General features: G+C 38.2%; 1 protein-coding gene across 1 annotated transcript in view; it reads right to left on the bottom strand.

Annotated features, from left to right (window-relative positions):
- LOC306877444 (obscurin-like) overlaps nt 1-13358 on the bottom strand; it is a gene marked incomplete at its 5' end in the record, with an annotated part of 30263 nt that extends 16905 nt beyond the window's left edge. The window contains 19 exons of the mRNA XM_079429214.1: nt 170-250; nt 744-1019; nt 1318-1563; nt 2462-2737; nt 3552-3827; nt 4084-4290; nt 4494-4751; nt 6399-6587; nt 6683-7015; nt 7243-7497; nt 7815-8090; nt 8373-8648; nt 8822-9097; nt 9311-9586; nt 9700-9966; nt 10038-10343; nt 10451-10711; nt 10872-11141; nt 12344-13358. Of these exons, the coding sequence (XP_079285340.1) occupies nt 170-250; nt 744-1019; nt 1318-1563; nt 2462-2737; nt 3552-3827; nt 4084-4290; nt 4494-4751; nt 6399-6587; nt 6683-7015; nt 7243-7497; nt 7815-8090; nt 8373-8648; nt 8822-9097; nt 9311-9586; nt 9700-9966; nt 10038-10343; nt 10451-10711; nt 10872-11141; nt 12344-13358 (5620 nt within the window). The remainder of the gene's footprint in view (nt 1-169; nt 251-743; nt 1020-1317; nt 1564-2461; nt 2738-3551; nt 3828-4083; nt 4291-4493; nt 4752-6398; nt 6588-6682; nt 7016-7242; nt 7498-7814; nt 8091-8372; nt 8649-8821; nt 9098-9310; nt 9587-9699; nt 9967-10037; nt 10344-10450; nt 10712-10871; nt 11142-12343) is intronic.
- Between the last annotated feature and the right edge of the window lie 6246 nt (nt 13359-19604).

Here is a 19604-nt window from a genome sequence, read left to right on the forward strand (position 1 = left end):
ATATCATCAGCAGTATTACAACTGTAAAACCCAGAGTGGGACACATTTGCTGATTGGATAATCAGTGTCCTCATGGTGTGCTGTGATTGGATGTAAACCCCAGATTGAGGTAGTAGCTGTAATCCATCCTTGTCCCATTGGACCAGGGCTGTAGGATCAGATATCTCACATTGGAGAATGATTGGCCAGCCTGCTTCAACGGACTTGTTCTTCTCAATCTCAGGAACAGCTGAGAACATCGCTGGTGGAGCTAAGAGGATTTTTGTTCAGTCAAATTCATAGAATTACCAAAAAGCCTTTCTAAGATATGAAAGCTAATGAAATGAAATGATGAAAAATATTAAAACTTACGTATGGCTAATGAATGAGACATTTAGCTGATTCCGAGTGTATATCATGAGTTTGTATCTCATGTTATTTGCTACTGTAGTTCTGAAGCGTATTGTTCTGAGCATATAAATTAATGAGCATGTCTAAATTAGGTGACATTATCTATACAATATAGTAATATTGTATAGTAAGTGATTCGGAAGATGTTCAAAAACCTTTATAATCCTTTTTACAGTTTGTATCAGCAAAAGTGGCGAGGAGATAATTTTAGTGTTTAACAAGAGGGGCTTTGATTATTTGGTTATGAATGTTTATTTTGTTAAACTCTGATAAGGGCAAACAGCATTTAGTGGATGAAGCGTTATTTGACACATTGTTAATGGTTTTGAGAAAGTATGTAGACTCAAAATCACCTGCAACATCCACCTTGAATGCTATGCGATCATCTACAGCCTCACAGCTGTACACGCCTGAGTTTTTGAGCTCGGCTGATTGGATGATCATTCTCCTCATAGTGCCCTCTGACTGGATGTCAAGTCCACTGTCTTGTAGGAGTTCGACTCCATCTTTTAGCCAGGAAACTTGGGCAGTAGGGTCTGAGATTTCACACTGAAGTATAATGGGACAGCCTGCTTCGATAAACTTGTTCCTCGCAATTTCTGGGAGTGCTGAGAACCTAACAGGGTGTGCTATGAAAATTTGGAAAATTAAAAAAAAAAGGTAGATTATTGACAAATTAATTTGTGCCAAAAAACATGAATCGTTTACAAATCTTTCAAAAGACAATTAGGCAGTCTTAACCTACAAATGTGTTAGTCACAGGGTTTGCTGTTAAGTTATCAAGAAGTGATAGAAGCAGGGTTTCAATGGATGGTAAAGATGTTACATGAGGTACGTTTTTTAAACGGGGAGTGATTAGAAATTAAAGAAATATCTAATGTGCCATGAAACAATAGTTAATTGTGTGGTAGTGTTGGGGAAAATCACCTTGAGCGTCCACCTTGAATGATACAGTATCACCTGGAGCATGACAGGTGTTGTTTCCAGTATCAGACAGTTCTCCTGATTGAACAGTTAGTTTCTTCATACTTCCATCTTTTTGGAAATTGAGCGCAGGGTTTGGGGCCAGCTCTCTACCATCTTTGCACCAGAGCACCTCAGTGGTAGCGTCTGATAGATCACATTTCAGAACATTTGGTGAGTCTACTTCAGTGGACTTGTTCTTCTCCACTTCTGAAATTGGAATGAACTTCATTGATGGAGCTACAAAGGTGTGAATGGCATAAAGTAGGGTTGGGCGTTATGACACTATATATTGTGGCGATGGTACATTATAAATTGTCTATCTTTAGATAATTAACTCTAGCATAGTGTATATTATGGTATTTGTGTTTGCACTGACTGACACACCTGCAAAGCACACACAGAGAAAGCCACCTCAGATGGTATGCTCCATGTGATCAAGAATTCGAGACGTGCATGATGTTAAATATAGTTATTAAACGCAATAAGCTGTGAAAAAGAACTCATTGCAGTGGTCACGCATTGACTGACACAGCTGAAGCGCACGCACAGAAAGCCGCCTCTCAGATAGCACGCGATTGCGAATTCCGCTCTCTTTCATATCTTATTGCACTTGAATGGTCAAATACACACATAATTATGTCAAAATGTCCACTGTGTGGAATATTCACGAAAACACAATTGCTTATTTCTTAAGTGAATGTAGACAGTTCAGAGGAAATTGCATGTATGTCATTATATTGGAGCCGTGCATTTTTAACAAATTAGAATAATAAAATAACAAAAAATACTATATATTAATATATTGTTATCTGGGATTTTTTTCTTATCGTGAAATAAGATTTTGGTCATATCGCCCATCCCTAGCATAGAGAAGGAGATGCGTAATTTAGTGGAAAATCACTGGCTAATAAGTAGTTTTTTTCCTATTTATGAATGCATGTGCTTGAATGACAATCAGTAAACACTACTTTTAAGGGATAAAGTCCAAAATATTTGCCTTCTACTTCTTAATAACCACAATACATAGTTATAAAGGAGATTGCTTGATTTGCTCAGTTTACACACATCTCATGTGGTGTCTTCATGAAAGAAAACATCAAATCACCTTTGATTTCCACATGGAATGAGATGGTGTCGTTGTTTGTCTGGCAGCTGTATGTTCCGCTGTGACATAATTCAGCACTTTGCACAGAGAGTGTTCTCATGGCTTCCTCATACACAGTAACCATACCATCTTGAGGAAGCACCTCATTCCCATCTTTGTACCACCAGACTTGTGCATCAGCGTCTGAGACTTCGCATTGTAGTTTAAAGGGTCTTTCTGACTCAATGCATATGGTCCGTTGTGCCTCAGGGACACTGGAGAACGTCACAGGGGGCGCTACAGACAATTTTGTACAGACACATTTACTTTTATATTGTTTGTTTCCTTTTTATAAAACATACATGCATTTATAGTTTTTTTCTCAAAACTTGATTATCAAGAATGGGTCAAAATATTGACCAACATTCAGTGTTTTATGAAAGAGTCTGTTTGGCATGAAAATTACTGTAAGAATAAATTGATGATTTACTGTAATGATCAATAAAATGGTAAGAAAACAGACATGAACTTCAGAATATAAGATGAAAAATTAGTAGCGCAAGAGTAAAAGACAACAAAGTCACAGATATTTTACAACAAAGACAAAACATGGGCAACAAACATCAAAGACAAACATACTAAAAATTAATTTAGTTGTTACTTGTGTATGTATCAGGCCTTTGCCTTTGTACATTTGTTAGATATTGATGGGATTTCCTGTAGAATCCCTAAGAAGTATATCAGTTTTTGTAAATTATTAGTAGTATTTGTAGTCGTATTACAAGTTGTAATCAAGATAGATATCTGAATGAGACAATCACTTTTAAGTTTCCTTAAACATGAGAACTTGTTAATGCCAGTTTGTCAACTAATTACTGGTTTGAAAATTATTTTACTTTAACTTTTCCGGATGTTGCTATGAAAGGCAAATGTAAATAATAATAATAGTAATAATAAAATGTTCATCCACATAAACAACATCTTACAGCAACCTATTAGTCTGGCTTTTATCCGAACAACAGATTCAATAGAGTTAGTAACCATTGCATGATTGAAGTGGTTAGTTTGGTAATCGGATGGATTGAGCTGGCGTAGATGACTGATGAATCACCTGGTTGGCCCATTGCAAACTGGACGGTGACATCATCTGTCTCACAAGCATGATCTCCAGAGTGAGATGGCTCGGCTGTTTTCACAACAAGAGCTTTGAAAATCTCCTTAGATTGGGTGATAATGTCGCATTCTTGGAGTTCCTCACCTTCCTTGTACCAGCACACCTCTGCCATTGTGCTCGATACCTCAGGTTGTGGAAAATTTACAATATCTGTTCCATCATTTGACTTGTTCCTGTCAGTCTCATGGATAGTTGAAGTTTGCAAAGATGTAGCTAAGGGGTTTAATTTAATATGTTTTAATGCAAGCAGATAATTTGACCTAAACAGGTAATATTTAAAATAAATGAGAAAAGATATACTGCATTGAAATTACATTCTGAGTATCAGTATCATTTACTAGTATCATTTAATCAGTATTAAATGGTTATTTTTTTTTAGGTGTAATAATTTCATTTCATATGTTTTTTTTCTTTGATTAAATGACTGGAACTGATGTAGCGGTGTGGATTTAAACTAGTTTAAAATCACCTTTGACATCCACCTTAAATATTATGTCTTCATCCTTTGCCTTGTAGTTGTTTACGCCTGATTGACTCGAGCCTATGACTGGAACATTCAGTCTTCGCACACTTTCCTCTGATTCAGTCGTACGTCCATTTTCTGAGTAGAACTGTATTCTGTCCTTGTAACAGTGAACTGGAGAATCACCTTCAATGGGTCTGACAACTTCATCTTCTGGTGGTAGTGTAAAGAATTCTGCTTTATGACAAAGTTCTTCAGTTTTGAGGAGACAAAGCAATGTTTTATCGTGAGTTATCTTTTAAGAGTGTAAGTGGAAAACAATTTGGTTGACTAGGGTACAGAACATTTAAGCAAAAGCCAGACAATATTAGTTGCTTTTGGTCATTAATGTTGTGTTAAAAACAATCTTAAGTCACCTTTCACTTCCTCTTGATGTACAACAAATTCATCCTTTGTAACAGTCTCATATGCTTCTTGCAGACACATCTCTGATGACTGGATGAGCTCTTTCTGTGTTGTAGGTTTATTGAATATTACGGTTGTCTCATTTTCTTGGCAGGATATAGGTTTTTCTTGGATTGTGTGGTCAGATTTCTCAGTTAGCAGTACACTGGAACAGTCTGCATCAATGGTCTCATCCATTCCACAAATTGGTGTGGAATTTGTCCTCGAAGCTATGGATATTTCAAGTTATATGAAAAGAGACATGTATTACAATTATGACACATTACATTGTATACTTTATGTTAGCTAAGCTAAATAAACTGCACTTATTTATTGCTTTACGCACACTAATCGTTCTATAGGCTTGTAGCTTTTTTAAATACTCATATATTAAAATTACACGCTTTTGGCTAGAAGTTAGATTCAAGATGATACAATCAAATTTTTTTAGTGAGGTGATCTTTGTTAGATAAATATTTGGTGATGGAATTCTACAGGTAAATAATTATAAAACAGCTGTTTTTGTATCTAAGTCAGTAAGTTGAAGTTTTCGGAGTTATTCAAATTCAGTAATGGATACGAATAGAGAAGAATGACGTTAAGTGGTTGTTAGGTGGTAAATGTCAATGGCATATATTTTGCTCCCATCATTATTTGCAGAATGATGGAGCTAACTATTTAAATCACCTTCAACATCCACCTTAAAAGCTAAGACATCTTGATCCATGTCACTCTCTTGTATTGTGATGTGATTTGAGCCTTCATCTTCAGAAACTGAAGTATTTATCTGGTTTGCTGGTTGCAGCTGTGGTTGTAGCATTGTTTGTAGTTGTAACTGTGGTTGTAGCTCTGGTTGTAGTATCGGTTGTAGCATTGGTTGTACTAGTGGTTGTAGCTGTGGCTGTAGCATTGGTTGTAGCTCTGGTTGTAGCATTGGTTGTAGTTCTGGTTGTAGTATTGGTTGTAGCTGTGGCTGTAGCATTGGTTGTAGCTCTGGTTGTACTATTGGTTGTAGCATTGGTTGTAGTTCTGGTTGTAGTATTGGTTGTAGCTGTGGCTGTAGCATTGATTGTAGCTCTGGTTGTACTATTGGTTGTAGCATTGGTTGTAGTTCTGGTTCTAGTATTGGTTGTAGCTGTGGTTGTAGCATTGGCTGTGGTTGTAGCATTGGTTGTGGCTGTGGTTGTAGCATTGGCTGTAGCTGTGGTTGTAGCATTGGTTGTGGCTGTTGTTCCTCTTCAGTCAATCTGAAGGTTGTAGGTACAGACACTGCGGTTTCCCACTGAATCTCCTCGTCAGATCTTTCCTCTGAGAGATTGTTGTTCTCTTTTTCAGATCTGATCTCAGCCTCAGTTCCTAATGTTCTCAGGAACTCTTCTATAGTTGAATTGTTTACACAAAGAAAAGGTGAAGTTCTTTTCTGTCTTCATAGTCAGAAAAGCGTTTAAAGATGTAGTTTTATCGACTGGTTAATTTTTAAGAGTATTTCAAGATTGTAAAAATGTAAGAGTGATGACCATATCACATAGTGGTCTAAAACAAGCCAAACAGAGGTTAAAACACATATTAAAAACAAAACCCAATTACACAAGAAGTCATATCACCAACTTTCATTCACTCAACTATTCATTCTGTATTTCAGCTCTCTGTAACATAATTCAGTCAAGACAATACTGATGATGATTCTGAGTGACACATGGACAAGATGACTCAAGCAAATGTAGACGTGTACAGTTTAAGTTTATATGAAAAGTGCTTCAATGAAGAATGAAGATAGGTAAGTCTATTGAATGAGTGTTAGTTTGGAAGAAGGGTTTGCAGACCAACTGGATGTTGGATAAAGACATGATAGCATGGATTAGTTTTGGGAAGGTAACCAAGATGCAGGGGACCAGCATCTCCAGGAAGAGCCATTGGATAGTTAAAACCACCCTTGTTAGTGGCACAGAGGCACTGGGTTAAATGCTTGGGTTGAGGTAGCACAATATCACCTTTTATATCCACAGTGCACTGGACAGAGTCATCATAGGTCTCACCACTGAACACCTCATAGTGAGACAGTTCTGCTGTTAGAAAAGCCACAAAGAAAACAATAACTGACTTGCTTCAGCCATGTTAATGCTCCTAATTCAGAATGGCGTACAAATAAGTGGCAAACCACCTTGGTCCATTTCAAACGAGATGGGATCATCTGGTGTCTTTTGGCTGTTTACTTCAGAAAAGGATGTCTCTGGTGTGTGGATGATTACAGTTCCTCTGGATTCATCTAAGTGAACTTCAGGTTCAGATTCAGGTTCAGATTTGGATTCAAGTTCCAAATCAGGTTTAAATTCAGGTTCAGGTTCAGATTGAGAAAGCATGACCTCCTCTTCTTTTGTCTCGCTGACATATGGAGTGGTATCTGAAATTTCATAATGTAGTGCAACAGGTTCCATTTCTTCAGTGCATTTGGTCTTCTCAACTTCAGGATCAGCCAAAAATGTTGGTGGTGGCACTACAGATGACCATTGACAGAGGAATGCTTTATTCAATGTAAGTGACTTATTTTATAAACTCAGAAAGACAGAACCAATTATGGCCATTGAAGCCAAGAACATACAAGTAACATTCTCAGAATACATTTAAAGACATTTAAAAAAAAAAGAAGCTACTTAGAGCACACAATTGTTAGTTGTCACACAAAAACATTAAGTAGATTAGAAGCAAATATTTGAAAATCACCTTGGTCTTGTACATTAAACTGGATGACATCACCCGTTCTCACACAGTCGTACCATCCAGAGTTAGATGGCTGTGCTGTCTTGACAGCTAACGTCTTCCTGGTACACTCCGATTTGATATGAGGCTGACTTTTTGAGACCAGCTCTACACCATCCTTGTAACAACACACATTGGCATTTGGATCTGAGATCTCACCGTGCAAATCAGTGGAGTAGTCTGCTTCAACCAACTGGTTCTTCACTGTGTCTGGTAATGCTGAGAACATCACCGGTGGGTCTAAGGGTGATCCGTTGCATTATTAAAGAATGTACATAATTAATATAGTTTATTAAAAAGTCATTTAGACTGCCTATCTGTGATTTCTCAGACCATCTGCCAAGAAGCAAGTTAAATAATGCAAAACGTAACATCTGTATCAAATCACTGCCAACAAGTTGGATGCAATGGTGAGAGGCATGTCCATAACAGCAATGCTAAGAGACGCAGACAACAAAAAGCTTGATTGTTAGTTTGCATCTAGTTTTGCAAATGTGTTACTGGATGTACAAGATTCTCAAAAAGTCATAAATCACCTTTGATATCCACAGTGAACTGGACAGAGTCGTCAGATGATTCACAGCGGTACAATCCAGAATCACTGGGCTCAGCTGGATTGACTACCAGTATTCTTACATCTCCCTCTGACTGAATATCCAAACCAGTCTCTGGCTGAAGCTGCATATCGTTGTGGAACCAGCTGACTTGGGCTGTAGGGTCTGAGACCTTACAGTGGAGTTCAAAGTGGCCACCAGCTTCAATACATTTATTCCTCTCAGCTTCAGGAACAGCTGAGAACCTCACTGGTGCAGCTACAGATGATTGTTTATATCAGAATCATCAAGAATTACAAGGAATTAATCAGATTTAAAGACCTATTGCTTTAAGATAACATGCAATAACTCAATATACAAGAACATCATGACATAATGAAAAAATAATCCAGAATTAAAGCTAAAGCAGAAAAAAATGGTGACAGAGGTACTAAAGAATGTGACAAAAGAACAATACAGAAAGCAGTGATTGTTAGTGGCATAATTGCAAAAAGGCTTATAGTTAATTTGTAAGTGAGGAATAAATTTGGCCAAAATCACCTCGTATCTCCACATGAAACTTGATGACATCATCCTTTGTTGTGCTGCTGTACACACCGGCATGAGACGGGTGTGCTGATCGAATACTGAGTGTTCTCATGCAGTCATCTGATTTGAAGTCTACTCCAGATTCTACAAGGAGCTGATCCCCATCTTTGTACCACTGGACCTGTGCAGTAGAGTCTGAAACCTCGCACTGCAGAACAATGGGGCAGCCTGCTTCAATGCACTTTCTCCGCTTAACCTCAGGGACAGCAGAGAACCTCACAGGTGGGGCTATGGATATTTTAGAGTGTTTAAGTCCTTACTTTATGGTTTTAATAGTCATTATTATTAATATAACTAAAAAAAACGGTCTTAATCAATTCTGCCATTGTTTGTTAGGCAAAATAAAGTTAATGTAAAAATAAATAAATGTAATTTAATTCACTAGTAAACATTTGAATCACCTTTAACATCCACATTGAAGTGTACAGCATCACCCCTTGTTTTGCAGCTGTACACTCCTGAGTGGTAAAATTCAGCTGAATGGATAATCAGTTGCCTCTTTGTGCCCTTGGACTGGAAGTCTAGTCCACTTTGTGGTAGAAGCTTCACACCATCTTTATACCAGGAGACCTGGGCAAGTGGATCTGAGAGCTCACATTGCAGTGCTATCGGTGAGCCTGCTTCAATGGACTTGTTCCTCTCATCCTCCGGAAGAATGGAGAACCTCACTGGTGGGGCTATATGTGTTTTGGTTCAGCATTATTTGGTAAACTTTAGAGACTTGGAAGTGCAAGATTCCATTGTTGGACATTCTCATTTGATTTTGATTCATAGGAATGCAAATGAATGTTATTAATAAATGCCTTCATTCTTAGATTTCCGACATGTCAACATTATGAAGCTGATTAACAACTTTGAAGAATGGAATAGGAAGAACAGAAAAGACTCACCCTCAACCTCCACGTTAAACCTGATGACGTCATCAATAGCATCACAACTATAAACTCCTGAGTGGGAGAAATCAGCTGACTGGATGACAATCCTCCTCATTGTTCCCTCTGATTGGATGTGCAGACCTTCTATTGATTGAAGTTCAACACCATTCTTATACCAACGAACTGGAGCCTCAGGGTCTGACAGCTCACAGTAGAGCACTATAGGGTTGCCAACCTCCACAAATTTGTTTCGATCCATTTCAGAAAGTGGAGTGAATTTTACCAATGGAGCTGATTGATGGGAATGAATGAGCATATAATATATAAGTTCAACAACACAAGGAGAACAGTTAATATCCTTATAAATATATCTCAGTGCAAGGAAATCAAAGTTAAGTGTATACCTTGTATATACAAAGCAGCAGAATCTCGAATTCCGTAGGCAATGAAGGTGATCTCTGCTCCGTTGTCTGCATCCCGTACCCCACGAATGCGTAGGGACTGGTGTGTACGCGAACGCCTTATGGAGAAACGTTCATCGTCTTGAAGCTGATTTCCATTTAAGAACCAAGTGCCTATAACTGAGGCAGAGAGCTCAATGGTAAAGCAGGCATCCTGGCCCTCTGGTACTAAAGCGTCTTGTAGAGGTGCTTGGATTCTTGCAACTGGAACTGAAATTGGGAATGATATTTGTTAGTGATTTTTTTGTGTATGCAATGTATAGCCTTAAATAGGAACTTACCAAGGTGAACTGCTCGAGGAAACTCTACATTTCCACTCCTTCCATATTTGTTGACACTGCATATCCGAAATCTGTAGTCTGCCTCGCATGGAACGCTGTCACCAAGAATCTCCACCGAGGTTGCAGAGTCTGTGGTCAAACATTGCAGCCACTCCTGTGAGCCAACCTCTTGCCTCTCAATTATATACCCTGAAGGTGGATTCTTCCGAGAGTCTTGTGCTGGAAACCAGGAAAGGAGAGCTGCATTTGCTCGCTCTGTGTTTATCTGTACCCCGATAGGACAGCTTGGTGGACAGTGCCTTGCAGCTGAAATTAGCATAAGAGAAGAAGAGGTTAAATGAAAATGAATACATTTGTACATTCTCGAATAGGAGTGTTTACATATTATTAATTTCAAACAAATGTTTTCTTACCTTTCACCCGTAGCTGCGATGATGTCTTCGATCTACCCACATAGAACATGACCATACCAGAGTCTTGTGGTGTGGTGTTGACAAAAACCAAGATGTGTGTCCTTCCAAAGGATTTGAGAATGGTCTGATGGGTCTCCCTAAGTTCTGTTCCATCTTTGTACCAATGAATGTCCATCTCCTCCTCCTCCACTTCCACACAGAAGGCAGCATTTTCCCCCTCCAGAACGTCAACTTTTCGTGGCAGCTTTCTTACAATGGTACCTTCAAGAGTAAGTTTTCATTAAGTACATCAAGGGTACATTTGATTGAAGTCAATTAAGTTGGAATTAAGTTGCAAATGCTCAGAATTATTTGTTTTTCCCAGGCAGATGCAAGCAAAGTTATGTAACTGAATTGTTGTTGATGTTGTTTTTTATTTTACCTTTGACTGCTACCTCAGCAATGCTTCTGCCCCCATCAGCCATCTCACAGAGATATATCCCATCGTCATCAACTCCAATATCACGAATTGTGAGTCTTCGCTTTGTCCCCCACTCCTCCATCCCATATTTGGCTCCAGGCTGTAGTCGTCTGTCTTCTAAGTACCACGTGATTGGAACCGAGTCCTCAGGAACTTCACACTCAAGAACAGCCAAGTCTCTCTCCCATACTTGCAAGTCATTCAGTGGTTGCTTAAATCGGACAGGTGGCTCTGTTGTTACAAAATGGAAAGAGCCCAAACAGGAAAGTTCTTAAAATGTGTTTTTTTATTGTCAGTATTGAATAGATCTGCATTATCTCTGCAGAGATGCAGTTGCAAAATATCAAATAGCCTACCTACCCCGCTAACAATGACCAGCGTATGTTGTGTTTTGGATGGTGATGTCCTCATCGTGCTTTTTAACTAACTAACCAACAAGATTGCCTTGATGGACCTGCTTCAACCCGAAAGACCATGCTTTGCATACATTAACCTCAACCAGCATGGATATTCATACTTATAAATTCAAAGTAATCTAGTTGATATTTCCTAATGTGTTAATGAGGTCATTTGTAATCAGTATTGATGTTGTTTTCATATTGTTATACTATTACATTTTAGATAGTAATTGGTATACTATTTATACTGAAATAAATATTTTGTTGAATGTTCTTGTTTAAAATATCTAACAATTCTTGAAATACTATGAATTAACTTGAGAAGCAACCCTGCATAAGATATTTGACTGAAGTATAAACAAGTTTTTAAAAAGTGGGTAAAATTCCAAAAATCTGCCAGCGCAGTTAGGCTTACCTTCAAGATAAAATTCATAAAAACTTATCATTTAACATTTTAGAAATGTTGTTTCTTGTTATCTTTTTTATTGTACCTTACTAAAAAGTATATAGCTTTAAGAATTCTGTCTTAAAGAGTATGACATCCCTGACAGTATTATTATAATTATTTTTTGGCTTGTTAATGCTTGCTTTAGTTGTCATACCTTCAGTTTAGACCTGGTGACTTGAAAACCTTTTGAGCTTTATGGAGTTGCCTGGCTCTGATACAATATAGTCATGCAAAGCATAGGTTTTGACTGTTTAATGGTCCATGTGAGAAATATGAGCTTGCCTCTAGAGATTTTTCTCACATGTGTGGGCCTCAGGCCTTTCAAAGCCTAAGTGACTCTGCAGATATAGGACTGGGTGGAATTTATTTCATGTTAATGAGATTGACCAGGTCAGGTAATTTTAAAGCTCCCTTGATGCATTTCATACAACTAAATCATCATAAAAGTTACCGGGTGACAAATGCTTAATACAACAGATGGCAACTGGATCCTTAATTGTACAGGCCATATAAAGATTATGCGAAATTTAGATATATATTAATAAGATCTCTTGCATTGATCGTATCCCAAGTCAAATGATTCTTACCTTTGACGGTAAGGTGTACAGCACTCAGGGTTTGCCCTGCTGTGTTTGAAGCAGAACAGACATAAACTCCATTGTCCTGTTGTTTGCAGTAGAGAACTTTAAGTGTGAAGTAACCCTCTCTGTCTTCATACAAAAGATACCGTCTCCCAGACAAGATAAGTCTCCCATCTTTCCTCCATAATATTTCTGGTTTTGGCTTCCCTGTTACAAAGCACCGAAACTTTGCATGTTTCCCTTCTGTCACTGCAAACATTTTCACTTTGGCTGAGTTTGGCAGTGGGTCATCTTTCAGCCTTGTCGCAACCTGCCTACCACTTCTCTGTTTTCCCTGATGGGCTTTCCAGTGGCCATTCGTGTATCCATTACGGTTCCCTTCATCTTCATGTCCTGGTCCAGCATCCACCAACAGCACAGCCCCTGCCAGACTCTCTCCAAATTCATTCCTGGCCTTACACGTGTACACCCCTCCATCTGGTGCTCTTGTCTTGAAAATCTTTAGTTGGAACCATCCTCCATCCTGATAGCTAATGGCAAAATGTGTGCTTTCAAAGATCTCATTCAACTTCTTGCCATCCTTCTCCCACATCACTTCTGGTCTAGGGTTTCCCCACAGCTTACAGGAGAACACGGCATCCTCTCCTCGTCCAGCTCTAGTTGAGAGGGGCTTGATGAGGAAGCGGGGCTTGTTTTCCTCCCGAAATTCCATCTCCTGTGCTTCACCTTCTACTTTCAAAGTGGCTGCTGCGTAAGTCTCTCCAATGCAGTTCTTGGCCTTGCAGATGTATTGACCACTGTCCTCCATTGTCACAGAATTTATGATAAGGTTATAGACATTGCCATCCTCAAACACCCGATATCTACCCTCTGGATGAATCTTCTCATTGTTTCTCTCCCATATAACTGCTGGTCTGGGATCCCCGCCAATCTGGCATTTCAGAACTGCATCTGTACCACTTTGTACTACCACAGGACGAGGGTAGGCCAGGAACCGTGGCGCTCCACCAAACACATCCATCCCTGCTCGCTTGCCAACCTCCGCTCAGATTGACAGGCTACAGACATTCAGTCTCTATATTACTTTGGAAGAATTTTGTTGTCCAGCTGTTTATCAAGTCTCTGATTGGAAACAAATAAACTTACATTTTATTCATGCTCTGATAATAACCAACAGTTTCATACATTGTTTATATAATACAGTATGTGCTATAAATATCAAGTTGAATGCCTTTTTAATTCCAGTCAAAATCCTGATTTTGACTTGAGGTAGCAAACAGAATGCAGAATTATACATTTTAAAGAAATCCATATGATTCATTTTTTAACTTGGAGGAAATTCGAATGTTCACCAATACCTATATACCTATATAATTCACACAGTAAATCATTTAATTGAAATTAAATTAACGAATGTACAGAATGTGTGGTTTTTCAGCAATTTTTCAATGTTAGTACTCATTACAGATAAATACAACTTTATTTGCTCATTTGCTGTAAATCATAATTATTATATTTTTCATTCCACTTAATAGCAGAAGTAGACTTGGCACTGGATCTGACAAATGACTTCTGCCATCATTTACTAAAGTAATATAGTTCAGTGTCTGTTCAGCCTTTCGAGCAATGACTTGACCTGTTCATAGCATTAATTGTCTAACTGTATTTGTCTTTTCAGAAAATGAAAAATTAATAACCACACTTTTCATGTCCCAATAATTTTGAAAAACTGCTTCAGCTATTTCTCAAATTGTCAACAATCTGCTAAAGTATACAGGCTCATTAAAAAACTAGTTGAGTTTTGGTATGTGTACTAACAGCAATTTGATGGTGTAGGTTCTCCTCCAGAGAGAAAGGGTTCTAGTACAGCAGAATATTAATGGTCAGAACTTAAATATTATGCCTTGTGTGAGAAGAGGTGAACCATCTTTTAGCCAACTGCAACAGCGACCACAACACATAACTAACACAGCTGGTGCTGTATTTCAATGGGAAAGTGCTTTATATAGTATGCCCTAAATAAAGACCTGTGAGAGGGCATGTGTCAGGTATCACAAAGCACACTACAGAACATGCGTGCACATACAACACAGGTCTCACACACTCACGCAGGACACACCCCATGGGGACTTCTTAGTCAAAATGCCTCTCTCACACCCCTTTTAGCAAAAGCAATGATGAATTTAGGTGTTAAATGTCATTGTCAAAATTAGTTTGTTTGTCATTCGTTTCAAGGAAGAAACACTTGCTCTGTACTTTTAAGTGATATCTTCCTCTGAAAAGATCCTCTGTTGCATATGAAGCAATCCAGATCATGTTGGTTTATGATATATATTTTTTTATGCGTGGCTTCTCAATTTCAGTCACACTGCATGTTTGGCCTCTGAAGTGTACAGGGGAATGTTTATACGCCAGAGCTAGTTTATCTGTTTTAGGATGGCAGAACACATGAATCGCTAGTCCTGGGAATCTATGACGCACAGCGGATTTCAGGAAAATGATCTGGTGTCATCTTCAGAACCTTAAACGTCTGCTGGTTATTCATCATGCTATGCATTGAGGTTTGTCCTACGCTACAAACAAGACAATAACACATGATATAAGTAACACAAAAACTACCTTATAAAAATCTCCCTAGAATACACTAACCCTATTACTATATACTCTATATATCCACTGCATAGTGTATTGTCCAAATGAAGAAAAAAGGTGTTCAGATGATGTTCCTGTGATAAAGTCAACATTAAAGAAGTAATATCTGAAAGAAACAAACAGGGAAGATACTCCTATTATATCACCAATTGGGATTAATGTTAAAGGTTTAAATGTATAGCATCAACAGTTTCCCTTAGGACTTTAAAAGGAGATTAACCTCCTGTTTGTGCTCCTAAATTAATTAGACTGGCCTTTGACCTCAGGGAAACTGCACTTTGTAACAAGCATCCTACCTCTCTTCAGTCCTTAGAGACAACTGTCAATATATATTCCGTGGAAAGCAGCTTCTCCTGCTTCACTGGCCCTCACGTCCAGCGGTAGTGGTTTTTTAAAACAATAATCCTTTTCCACTTTGGTAAGTTTTGGTAAGTCCTCCTCATTAACATCTAGTGAGTGTCACCTGCCCATTTTGCCAAAGCTTTTACATGCTCCTTTTAAGATGATTTTAGCCTTATCAGACAGCTTTCCTTTGAACGCTCCAGCAGTCCCACAATCTCTGTGGCGTTTAGTCCTGAGACACTCCTGGTGTCATTGTTCGTAGAAGACCGATAAATGCTTTTGCAGCTGCTGCTGTCCCCTAAAAATACTGGCAGCCTCGATGACAGCAGTGAAGATAAGTCAGGCTCTCCATTCACTTGCTCGCAGTGGCTAAAGATAGGTTGGATGGCTCGTCCTGAGCAGATTGCTTGACTTACTTGAGACCTTGCATTAAAACTTAAGGAGAAGGGCAGTAGCCTTCTGGCCTCCTGAAAACTTTCAGCATTTAGTTGAATGTTCAGATTTTTAGTTTGTGGCATCAGTGCCAGCGCAGCCATCCAAAGGCATTCAGAGACTGCAGAGGATTCCTGGTAATGGCCATAATTTTATGGGATCTGTCATCAGCCTTAGTAGAGGTGTAGCCCTACAAATGACTAAGACAAGAATGCTGATCACATGTACTCTGGTCTGTTTAAAACAACGACGACAACATTTGATGCAAATGGCGTAATGTGTCTGCTATCAACTGGTGTGACATAGCCAAAAGCGTTATTTTGAAATGCATCATGCATTTCATTGTCAGAGAAGGTACAGCGAATTGTCCTTAAATAAACTAAACAACTGTAAAATGCCTTTGTGGAAATATCTAAAAACGAAGCTTTCAAAGAACAGATCCAGAGGGGAGTTGCGTGCACGTGATTGGGCTTATGAATGTGTGAGGGTGAACACAGAGAGCAGTGACCCCTCAGCTGTTTAGAGGCTCACGTCTCACAGGCTCAACGCTGCCTCCTCTGATTTCAGCCATTGGAAGTAATCTGATCTTACCTTGAACCCTGAAACCAGCATCCTGGCAACGAAACGGTTTGTACAAGCCACTTTGTGAAAACCTGCAGGGATTAGCGGTCCTCTTTTTGAAACTTCCAAATTCCACCAGCTGCTAAAGAAGATATTAGCAAGTGTGTTGTTTCTTTATGTGTTGCAACCTGTTGCAGTATGGACTGTGCAAAAGGAATAATTGTAAAATCAACATTGAGAAGAGAATGAGAATGAGCTTTATTGGCCAAGGATGTTTACACATACAAGGAATTTGTTGTAGTGACAGAAGCTCCACAGTGCAACAGACAGCAACAGGACAGGACACAGATAATAAAAACAAAATAACAACATTGAGAGTCTGTTAATAGCTATGCTTTGCTGATAAAGACCTGGTGAAATCACAAGACAAGCCCAGTTATCTTCTGTGTTGATATATATTCAGTTCAAACAAGAAGTTTGAGTAAAATCTTTCTTTATGTTGGATATGAATGCGATTTGCTACTTGCCAACCAGATGCAGGTTTATAGGGTCATCAATATATGTGGCCTGTTTGGTAGAAAAAGAATGAAATTTAAGTACACGTATCTTAAGAGTTCATTTTGTTGACATTTAGAAGTACTTTACAGTAGCATAAGCTCATAGATGTAAATTCCACTTTTGATACCTTCTATATGAGATGTGGAACTTGTAATCTTGCTGTACAACACCCCAGATGTAAAATAAATGGAATAAGCCTGAATTCGGTTGAAAATCAGTTGTATACGGTACAACACCTTTTTTGTAGCTTGTGTTTGAAATAAGTAGTAGAACTTTCTTTTTATTTCAACTTTGTTTACTGTTGCAATATGATAAAAATAAATAATTAGTTATTTATAGTGGTTTGATGATGGCAAGTGTAAGTGCATCTCTGGAGAGCACTAAATAGCTCTCTCCTTCCCTCTGCTGGCAGGAGAACTGATACAGCTGTCAATACCCAGTTAGCTTATTTTAAATAGACTCCTTGTTCAATTCGTAACAATTTTGTCTGAAACCTTTTACCTCATGATTCCAAATAATAAAATATAAAGGCACTGAACCCCCAACTTCTTCCCTGGGTGCCGCAGCATAAATGGCTGCCCACTGCTCCGGGTGTGTGTGTGTGTTCACTGCTGTGTGTGTGCACTTTGGATGGGTTAATTGCAGTGCACAAATTCAGAGTATGGGTAACCATACTTTGCCAAATGTCATGTCACGTCACTTTCTTGGCTGCATGCCTGCTAGAACTATCCAAACATATTTCTAGCCATTTGTTTACAAAGGTGGCCGCTGGTCCGACAAGTGATATCTCCTTTTCTTAGAAAACATTGGTTTATCTGTGGTAACCAGGCATGTAATAGATAGAGGCACAGAGATGAAGATACGTTATGAAGCTAAAAAGTGAAAAATGCCTTTACTCACAATATTATTCAGATGTTTAGTTCTGAGCTCCCCAAAGAGTGATCTGGAATAAACAGTGAACCACGAATACTGGGCAAGTAGCAGATCTAATTTCATTACAGTCAAGAAATGAATGTCGTACATAGACAAAACATATATAATTTTCATTATTGAGTACTCTATTATTGCAGTTATTCTGCTGAATGTGTTCAATCACGGTACTCCTGCTGGGAGAATCTTTTATAATTTGTCTCTAACATTTTTTTTTTGTTTCTTTTTTTGTATCTAATGACCCAATATAATATGCAGTTGGCAGATTTTCATGGATGTAAGTGATCTGATGAATAACCGTTTTGACGTTTCATGGGATGGAATAAGCTGATAAACTACTACACGTAAAGCACAGATAGTTTCCCCAGGCTCCAAATACTTTCTCAGATTGCCTTCTGAAACATGAACGGACATGAATGTTGAATGTGTACAGCAGCACAGCTTTAGCAAACAATGTCAGAATACCAAGAACATGTCTGATTATTTGTGAAAATATGCGTGTCTCTCCCATTCATTGCACTTCTGTTGCTGGTGAGCACGTTTGATTTTGACATTGTGAAAGAATGTTCTAGGCGACGTGCTGAAATGAGGATCTTTTCAGGTAACTGAAAAAAAGTACCCAATTTGTTTTTGAAGATCTACTGATGCGATCGTTTCTCTTTCTGTCACTTCAGTTGGTTCATGCATTTTAGACGCTGGAGCCTCAACACATCAAATGGTTTCTAGTCGTGACAGCGTTTACCTGTGTATCAGAGTGACATAAACCTAGAATGACCTCTCAGTTTCTATAGGTGCAAAGCACTTGATGCATATATATCAGACAATTGCATGGCCCTGGCAATACAAATGAATTTACATAAGGTTTGGATGCTAAATGCCTGTAGTGCCCTGTCTCTACTTGCTTGTTTTTTTTTTGCCAGGAAACATTTCAGCTGGAAGGTGTCTGACTGAGCCGAGCCATTACGAACTGTCTGCCTAGTTATTCATTTGTTTAAACATGTTCACAGTCTCTTTAATCTGAATAAAGATTAATGTTTTAAAACCCTGTAGGTAAAGTAGGCCAGATTGTTCACAAATAAGGAATTGATAGTCTTGCAGTTCATCTGGTAGCCACTGTGTGGTGATGAAGAATCAGTAGCTATGCAGTAGTTCTCAAACCCTGTCAGTTCTTCCTTTGGTCAGTCTTTTAATGGTCTAGCTTCATTCTTTTATTTTATTCTAAATTTCAATGATGCCATTTTATAGGCAACATTTTCAATAGAAAACACTTTCTTTAAATAATCTTCAACTTTTCAGAAAGATTTAACTGTAACACTTCATAATAAGGCTAATTAACTTAATGCGTTTGCATTTTAATGGCATTTATTAATCTAAATGACAGTTTATCTTATGCATATTATAAAATATAAGTATTAGGAACATTAACTTAATTAATTCACATTTCATGTTTAAATTAAATTAACTAATGTTAATGTCTGTGACCTGAAATATCATGTATTAATATATATAGGAATCAACATTAACCTTCACTAATAAATTATGCTAAAATACTGTTCATTGTTAGTTCAGGAAGCCTAGTAATGTTTATTAACTAATGTTACAAGCTGTGGTAGGTTAATAATAGAAAGGATCTGTCTATTTATCTATTATATCTGTCTGATGAAATAACTTTAAGTTTAATTCCCTATAAATTGCTTGTTGCACTTTGTATATTAAATAGTTAATTTGTTCATTTGTTTCTAGGTGCCAATGGCTTCTGCCCTTAAGCCCAAGACACACTGCATGATCTTCG

The sequence above is a fragment of the Barbus barbus genome, assembly GCF_936440315.1.
Source record: "Barbus barbus genome assembly, chromosome: 11".
Lineage (NCBI taxonomy): Eukaryota > Metazoa > Chordata > Actinopteri > Cypriniformes > Cyprinidae > Barbus > Barbus barbus.